The sequence below is a fragment of the Aotus nancymaae genome, unplaced genomic scaffold, assembly GCF_030222135.1.
Source record: "Aotus nancymaae isolate 86718 unplaced genomic scaffold, 86718_ANA_hifiasm-v0.15.2.pri h1tg000124l, whole genome shotgun sequence".
NCBI classification, from domain to species: domain Eukaryota; kingdom Metazoa; phylum Chordata; class Mammalia; order Primates; family Aotidae; genus Aotus; species Aotus nancymaae.
In genome coordinates, this window is record NW_026988539.1 from 1,200,266 (window position 1) to 1,208,654 (window position 8,389).

General features: G+C 58.1%; 1 protein-coding gene across 2 annotated transcripts; it reads right to left on the reverse strand.

Moving 5' to 3' along the window:
• Nucleotides 1-4,400: 4,400 nt before the first annotated feature.
• Nucleotides 4,401-6,849, reverse strand: RPS15 (ribosomal protein S15). Of its 2 annotated transcripts, none has more exons than XM_012436001.3 (4): nucleotides 6,568-6,849; nucleotides 6,140-6,225; nucleotides 4,676-4,910; nucleotides 4,401-4,544 (listed from the first exon to the last, which is right to left on the reverse strand). In XM_012436001.3, the coding sequence occupies exons 1-4, from the start codon at nucleotides 6,832-6,834 to the stop codon at nucleotides 4,431-4,433; spliced, it is 702 nt and encodes a 233-aa protein (XP_012291424.3). In that variant the 5' UTR covers nucleotides 6,835-6,849; the 3' UTR covers nucleotides 4,401-4,430. The 2 variants fall into 2 exon arrangements, with proteins under 2 accessions (XP_012291424.3, XP_012291425.1); XM_012436002.3 differs by lacking the exon at nucleotides 6,568-6,849 and adding an exon at nucleotides 6,417-6,560.
• Nucleotides 6,850-8,389: the final 1,540 nt, after the last annotated feature.

Genomic DNA, 8,389 nt, shown 5'->3' on the forward strand with positions numbered 1-8,389 from the left:
GGTGTCGGGGGAGAGGGCGGGGAGGGAGGGTCCCGGGCAGGTCGCGCAGGCCTTGCGGAAGGTGGGAGCCACGATGGGCTGTGGGCAGAGCAGGGCCGCGCCCGACTCCAGGCTCACGGGCGCCTACTGGCGGCTGCGGGGAGAACAGGCCGTGGGCGGCGCCGGGAGGGCAGGCGGAGGCGGCTGCGCGGGTCCAGAGTCGGAAGATGGGACCCAGCGAGGTTGGGGACTGAGGAATGTTCTGAATTGTGCTAAGTCCCGGGAAACCAAAGATCGAGCGGCCGAAGGAGAAAGGGGCGCTGCTTTAGGGCAGCGGGGCAGGCCGCCTCCAGCAGGTGCCTCAGCTGAAACCCGGAGAGCTGGGAGGGAGCCACGCTCCCGGCGGGGACGTGGCGGGGCCGGCAGGCTTCGGGGTCACGCAGGGCTCCTGCTTGAGAAGTCAAGGGAGGGCGCCGTGTCCACTGTAAAGTGCCGTCCAGGCGGCGGGAACCAGGACAGGGACTGAAGGCAGCTGACCGGCAGCGCCAGGGCCAGACCGGTGCCCAGTGAGGACGGAGCTGCCTGGGACCCGGCAGGTCTGGGGGAATCCACACAGGTTCTGGGGCGGGGTGTGGGATCAGAGGGTAGAAACAGAAGCGTGCACGCCTGTAATCCCGGGAGGCCGAGGCGGGTAGATCATTGGAGGTCAGGGGTTCAAGACCAGCCTGGCCAACATGGTGAAACCCCGTCTCTACTAAAAATACAAAAAATTAGGGGTCGTCTTGGCACGCGCCTGTTGTCTCCGATACTAGGGAGACTGAGGCAGGAGAATCGCTTGAACCCAGAAGGCAGAGATTGCAGTGAGCCAAGACTGTCTCAAAGACAAAAAAAAAAAAAAGACCTAAATTCAGAGCCTGGGCCTTGTGTTGGGAGCGGTGCCCAGCAGTGGCACCCCAGTGCCAGTTGGAGGCTCCCACCCCAACTCCTGGATACCCCCCAAATGCCGTGGACCTAAGCACCACCTGGCTGCCAAGGTGTGCCTGTGTCTGAGATGACGGAGTATCTTTTTGCTTTAAATACTAAAATGTATTTTCCCTGATTCCAGCTGCAGAAAACCAAGCGAAATAGCCATCAGCAGCCACCCCCGCCCTGAAGACCGAGCAGACACGTGCTGGCCAGGCCGCGCCTTGTTCAGGGAGGGCATTTATGGACAGGAAACTTCCTTTAAAGAGCCAGACAGTAAGTTCTCAGCATCTGCCTAGCAGAACATAGGTATGAATGGGCACAGCTGGGTGCCAGTAAGCTCTGCAAAAGCAAGATGAAGCCCTGAACCGGGTCCCACTCCGCTTTCTTCAGGGAGGGGCCTGGGGCTTGTTGCCAGCTGGCTGCCTCGGGATGGCAGTGGGCGTGGCCCCGAACATCTCACCTACACGTCATTTGCTCTGCAGATCGGCCTGGCAGCTCAAAAGCTCTTACCATTTCCATGTTGTTTTTGGGCCGGGCCTCGATAAGACTGTGCACCGCGGTGTACCACGGCCGTTTTTGACTTCCAACGCTCAGGGCTGAAAAGCACCCTGCAGATAAAGCTGGGTTTGAGCATGGTATCCATTCATTTATCTGAGGTTTAAGCACCTGTTTCTAACACCTCAACAATTTCATTTTTAAAAATAATTCTGGGCCAGGCACGGTGGCTCAGGCCTGTAACCCCAGCACTTTGGGAGGCCGAGGTGGGTGGGTCATCTGACACTGGGAGTTCGAGACCAGCCTGACCAACACGGTGAAACCCCGTCTCTACTAAAAATACAAAAACTAGCCAGGTGTGGTGGCGCATGCCTGTAATCCCAACTACTCGGGAGGCCGAGGCACAAGAATCACTTTAACCTGGGAGGTGGAGGTTGTAGTGAGCCGAGATGGTGGTACCACTGCACTCCAGCCTGGGAGACTCAGTGACACCCGGTCTCAAAAAATAAAAATAGGCCGGGCACGGTGGCTCGCACCTGTAATCCCAGCACTTTGGGAGGCCGAGGCGGGTGGATCACGAGGTCAAGAGATCGAGACCATCCTGGTCAACATGGTGAAACCCCGTCTCTACTAAAAATACAAAAAATTAGCTGGGCGTGGTGGCGCGTGTCTGTAATCCCAGCTACTCAGGAGGCTGAGGCAGAATTGCCTGATCCCAGGAGGCAGAGGTTGCGGTGAGCCGAGATCGCGCCATTGCACTCCAGCCTGAGTAACAAGAGTGAAACTCCGTCTTAAAAATAAATAAATAAAAATAAAAACAAAAACAATTCCAAATGCTGACAACCGAGACTACAGTGAGCCCTGCCTGCACATGCGTGCCTCCATCTCCTGAAGCTGGACCTGGGGTGGGCCTGTGAAGCTGAAGTGAACCTGGCCAGGCTGCCCAGAGCCCTCTGGACACAGTCCTAATCCTGAGGGGATTTTCCACTGCGCTGCCTAAGGCCGCACCAAGTGGGTAAACCACCCTCCAAAGTCTTGAGGGTTCGTTTGACGCCCAGGTGGGTTCAGGGCAGCCCACAGGTGAATTTTGAAATATTACACGTATCTCAGGGGCTGCCAGCAAGACTCGCCCCCACTTCTGACTACCCAGTAAGGTCCAGGACCTCCTAAGTGGCCTCCCCAGCCTCTGTACTTCCTGGCAGGGTCTGCCGACGCGTGCAGTCCAGGGTAGGGCTTGAGAGCCATGGCCATGTGCAGCGCAGTGCCCCACAGCGGCAGGCCCCTCTGCACCAGCCAGGTAGGTCACAGGTGCTCCCAGTACCGCCCCAACTCTATACTCGGGGTGAGGGTCTCCAGCTGCAGTGGACCCAAGCTTATAAGCTGTCCCACCCACCTCTTTCCCAATCAGATCAAAACAGTGACCCACACTTTCTACGTAATGTAACTTGATTCCAAATTGAGAGGTAACATCAGCATATTGTATTTTATTTTTTTAAAGACAGGGTTTCATCACGTTGGTCAGGCTGGTCTGCCCTAACCCCTGACCTCCGGTGATCCACCCACCTCGGCCTCCCAAAGTGCTGGGAATACAAGTGTGAGCCACCACACCTGGTCCTTTTTTTCTTTTTTGGAGACAGAGTCTCACTCTTGTCACCCAGGCTAGAGCGTAATCTCTGCCTCCTGGGTTCAAGTGACTCTCCTGCCTCAGCCTCTCAAATAGCTGGAATCATAGGCACACGCAACCATGCCCAGCTAGGCTAATTTTTTCTGTCTTCAAAAGTACAGATAGGGTTTCAAAAGTACAGATAGGTCTCAGCGTGTTGGCCAGGCTTGTCTTGAACTCCTGACCTCAGGTGATCTGCCCACCTCTGCCTCCCAACGTGCTGGGATTCCAGGTGCGAGGCACCGTGCCCGGCTGCAGATTATGTTTAAAGACAGCACCAAGTGCGGTGTCTGACGCCCACGGTCCCAGCACTGGGAGGCCGTGGGAAGATCCCTGGAGCCCGTGCTGTTGAGGCCGCAGTGAGCCGTGATCACACCACCACGCTCCAGCCTGGCAACAAATAAATACAAAAAGGTGGAGAGGCGTTACAGAGCAGGGCCTCCAGGAGGGTGCTGTGGGGCGTTTGAGGGTGAACTGAGGGGGGCTCCTCACATCTCCCCTGAAACCACCTGCCTGGCTGAGCTCTCACCCTCCCATCCCCCGCTGCTCTGCTAGACGCTTAGTGGGCAGTCGCCGCCTGCTGCCTCCGCTGAGGGTGACTCCAGCACTGAACCCATGTTACTTCCCGCCATGTGCTCCCAGCCTGTTCAGGCATCAGGGAGGCCACCGAGGGCTGGATGGCACCCCAAGCCCAGACACACGGCGGCCACCTTGTCCTGTTCTTTCAAGCATCCCGTGCGAAGGGGACAGGGCTGGTCAGACCATGGATGGTGTAGCCACACCCACGGGACGTGCTGCTCCGTCCTGGAACATGAGACCCCAGGCTGGAAGGACAAGGCTGGCGGCAGCCATGGAGCCTGCTGGGAGGGCAGAGCCCACAGTATGCTGTCAGTAGAGTCAGGAGCTTGTGAGATGGGCAGCCTGACAATGGCCCAAACGTTCCTGCTGCTGCTTCGCTTCCTGAGGGAACCCTCCCCCAACAAGAGATGAGAGAGGCCAGAAGGGAGAACCTAGGGGAGTGGGGGCCTGAGGAGGGGCTGCACTGAGCCCAGGAGTGGTCCCCTCTGCATGGGGCGCCCGGAAGACAGCCGAGGCCAGCCAGCTGCCCCGAGGCAAAGAACGCTGAGGGCCGAAGGCGCACAGCTTTCAGCCTCGGACACCAAGAGGCCACCCACCCAGCACTCCCACACAGCCCTGAATGTCCAACCTGAACCTCCTCACAGCAAGAACTGGAACCAGCCCCAGGCCCAGGCCCCTCCCGGAGCCCAGACGAAGAAGGACAGGCTGCGCGCAGGACTGGAGATCTGTGTCTTTATTAGCAGTGCCACTACTTGAGGGGGATGAAGCGGGAGGAGTGAGTGGCCCCGATGCCCGGCCGGCCGTGCTTCACGGGCTTGTAGGTGATGGAGAACTCGCCCAGGTAGTGGCCGATCATCTCTGGCTGCGGGAGGCGAAGAGGAGAGCTGGGCGTCAGGCGACCTTCCTGGCCCGGCCCAGCGCGCAGAAACAGCCGCAGGCACCCTGATCTCCCCACCCCCGCCGCGGCCCAGCCCGCAGGGACGGCCTACGCACCTTGATCTCCACTTGGTTGAAAGTCTTGCCGTTGTAGACGCCCACCATGCTGCCCACCATCTCGGGCAGGATGATCATGTCCCGCAGGTGCGTCTTCACCACTTCCGGCTTCTCCATGGGCGGCGCCTCCTTCTTGGCCTTGCGCAGGCGCTTCAGCAGCGAGTGCTGCTTCCGCCGAAGGCCCCGGTTCAGCCGCCGCCGCTGGCGCGCACTGTACAGCTGCATCAGCTGCTCGCTGAGGATGCACCAGGCAGACTGGTCTGAGTGGCCCCGCCTGGGCGACCCCACCCACTCCCCAGGGACATGGCTGCACTGGATTTGTCACTGACCATTGTAGTGACCAGAAACAACACGCCAAGTCCCTCTGGCACCCCCGCCAGATATGTGCGACACACCCGTCAGATGCAAGAGCTACCGTGTGACTGCAGCGATTCAGAGAGGACAAGCGGCCCGGAAGCTACAGCCTCAAGACAAGGTGCTGTAACGCACGGCTCCGGCCAAAGGCCCCTGAAAGACGCATGTGAAGGCAGCAGGGGTGCAGTGGCTCCCGCCTGGAATCCTGGCGGTGTGGGAAGCTGAAGCGGGTGCATCACGAGGTCAATAGATCGAGACCAGTCTGGCCAACATGGCAAAACCCCGTCTCTACTAAAAATACAAAAATTGGCCGGGTGTGGTACCGCGCGCCTGTAGTCCCAGCTAATCGGGAGGCTGAGGCAGGAGAATCGCTTGAACCTGGGAGGCGGAAGTTGCAGTGAGCCGAGACCGCGCCATTGCACTCCAGCCTCAGCGACAGAGGGAGACTCCATCTCCAGAAAAGACAATAAAAAAATAAAATAAAATAAAATTGCATGCCAGGTGCTTTCTACTACCCTGCTTGAAAAGGAGCCAGCGCCTGCCACCACCCTTAGAATCTAAGGACTCTAACGCTGCCCGTTATTCTAACACACGTGGGCTACAAACGGTGGCTACGCCCTCCACCTCATCCGCGGAGAAGGTAACAAAGTGGGGCAGGTTGAAATAAGCAAAACCGGCCGGGTGTGGTGGCTCACACCCGTAATCCCAGCACTTTGGGAGGCCGAGGCGGGTGAATCACCTGAGGTCAGGAGTTCAAGACCAGCCTGGCCAACATGGGGAAAGCCCCGTCTCTACTAAAATACAAAAATTAGCCAGGCGTGGTGGCGGGTGCTTGTAATCCCAGCTGCTAGGAGGGTGCTGAGGCTTGAGAATCGCTTGCACCCAGGAGACGGAGGTTGTAGTGAGCCCAGATTGCACCACTGCACTCCAGCCTGGGCAACAGACTCCATCTCAAAATAAAAAGGAATAAGCAAAACACTCAACGTCTCTGGACGGTTTTCTGGGCGCACAACCACGCTCAGCCCTCCAGGGGGAGGCTGTGCCCGCGCACCGCGGCAGAGGCGCTGGACCCCGGTCCGACCCCCGCCCGCGACCCCCACCCCGCCTTACTAGGACATGTCCAGCAGCTGGTCCAGGTCCACGCCGCGGTAGGTGAACTTGCGGAAGGTCCGCTTCTTCTTCTGCTCTACCTCTGCCTGCGCGGGTGCGGGTCGGGCGTCAGCGGGGATCCCGACACCCACCACCCGGGGCCACCGGGCACGAGGACGCCGCGGATAGAAACCCGACGGGGACACACCGCCTCGACCCCTCCCCCGGGGTCACGCGCGGCCCCGGGTTACGGGAACCCGGACAGGCCTTCCTCGCCGCGCGTCGTCCCGACACCCACCGGGCCCGCCCCACACGCCAACATCTGGCCGCCTCCAAGGTCCAGAGCAGGCCCCCGTAGCCGCGGGGCCGTACTGCGGCTCCCGCGGACAGTCAGAGGTCGGATGGAGCCGGATAGGCCCAGGGTAGACGCGCTAAATGGCAACACTCACCATCTTGCCGGATCCTCGGAAAAGACCGTTCTTGTACGCGCCTGCGCAGTTATCGCGAGACTGCCAGCGTGTCCCGCCCCCTCGGCCGTGAACGCACACGCGCTTCCGCTTTCCCGGCGGCGAACACGCGCCCTCTGCCGGCTGGAGGGCAACACACAGGCTGCGGGGACTAAAAGGGCTGAGCTCTGCAGAGCCGCATCCTCCACTGAGTGGGACTCGGGTTCCTGCTCCGTTATCTACAGGGTGACACCCACCTCGAGTATTCATGGAGCGCCTAGTGTTGGCTCGTAGGTGCGGTTTGGGGGTTTAGGTCCCAGTGTGGGAGGAAGACAAGAGGTTATTACAGATACCGGAGCAGGGACGGGGCCACGATTAAAGGAACCATTCAGGCTTTAACGAAAAATTTTGTAAAGAAAGTTAGTAAGGGCAGTGAGACTGCCTCGCTACAAAAAAAAATATATATATACAAAAACTTGTGTACACACGGACATAACAGAATAAAAAATACAAAAGTTAGCCGACATGGTGGCGTGCTCACGGTCCCAGCTACTCTGAGCCTTGAGCCCAGGAGGTCGAGGCTGCAGTGAGCCATGGTAACGCCAACGGCACTCGAGCCTGGGCGACAAGAAAAAGAAAGTCAGGGACATCACTGGGTTTGTAAGATATGTAAATGGAGCACGAATAATGATAGCTCAAAAAGGAAGAGGAGAAACTAGAACTACATAGGAATGTGTCTTTTTTTTTTTTTTTTTTTTTGAGACGGAGTTTTGCTCTTGTTGTCCAGGATGGAGTGCGATGGCACAATCTTGGCTCACTGCAACCTCCGCCTCCGAGTTTCAAGCGATTCTTACACCTCAGCCTACCAAGTAGCTGGCATTACAGGAGCCCACCACCACACTCAGCTAATTTTGTATTTTTAGTGGAGACAGGGTTTCATGTTGCCCAGGCTGGTCTCGAACTCCCGACCTCAGGTGATTCACCCACTTTTGCCTCCTAAAGTGCTGGGATTACAGGCGTAAGCTACTGCGCCCAGCCTGTTTCTTACTGGAATTAAGGATAAAGTTGAAGGTGACTATTATTACAGTAACGTGGCACCCAGCTGGGCGCAGAGGCTCACGCCTTAATCCTAGCACTTTGGGAGACCGAGGTGGGCGGATCATGAGGTCAAGAGATCAAGACCATCCTGGCCGACATGGTGAAATTCCATCTCTACTAAAAATACAAAAATTAGCCAGGTGTGGCGGCACCAGCCTGTAATCCCAGCTTCTCAGGAGGCTGAGACAGGAGAATCGCTTGAACCCGGGAGGTGGAGGTTGCAATGAGCTGAGATCGCACTACTGCACTCCAGCCTGGGTAACAAGAGCAAAACTCCCTCCTTAAAAACAAATCCCCAAAACCTCTGGGAACCCAAGCTTAGCTGTGGCGCTGTCCAGGGAGCTCAGCTCTCTCCAGCCTTCCCCACAGTCCCAAGGGAAGCCAATGACACTGTGTCCAGGAGGGGCTGCCTCTCCCTCTCCCTGAGGAGCACAGCACCTGTGTGGGACCCACCCAAGTTGCCCATTTTCCTGCAGCAGACGCCGTCCTGGCTGGCTAGCCAATTTTGTGCGTGCTACTCCTTGGCTGGGGAAGCTGATCAAACTCGAGGGACTGACACGCAACACCAGTGGAGAAGGCTGCTCCCACCTGGCCCTGGCCCTCCTGGAAGCTGGGGCCGCCAGCTCCTGAGGATACGGGAGAAAGCTCCGAGAGCAGGGAATGGGGCTGGCTTCCTGGGCGGAGGCATTGTGGGGTACTGTCTCAGTGAGAAAACTGCACTGCACAG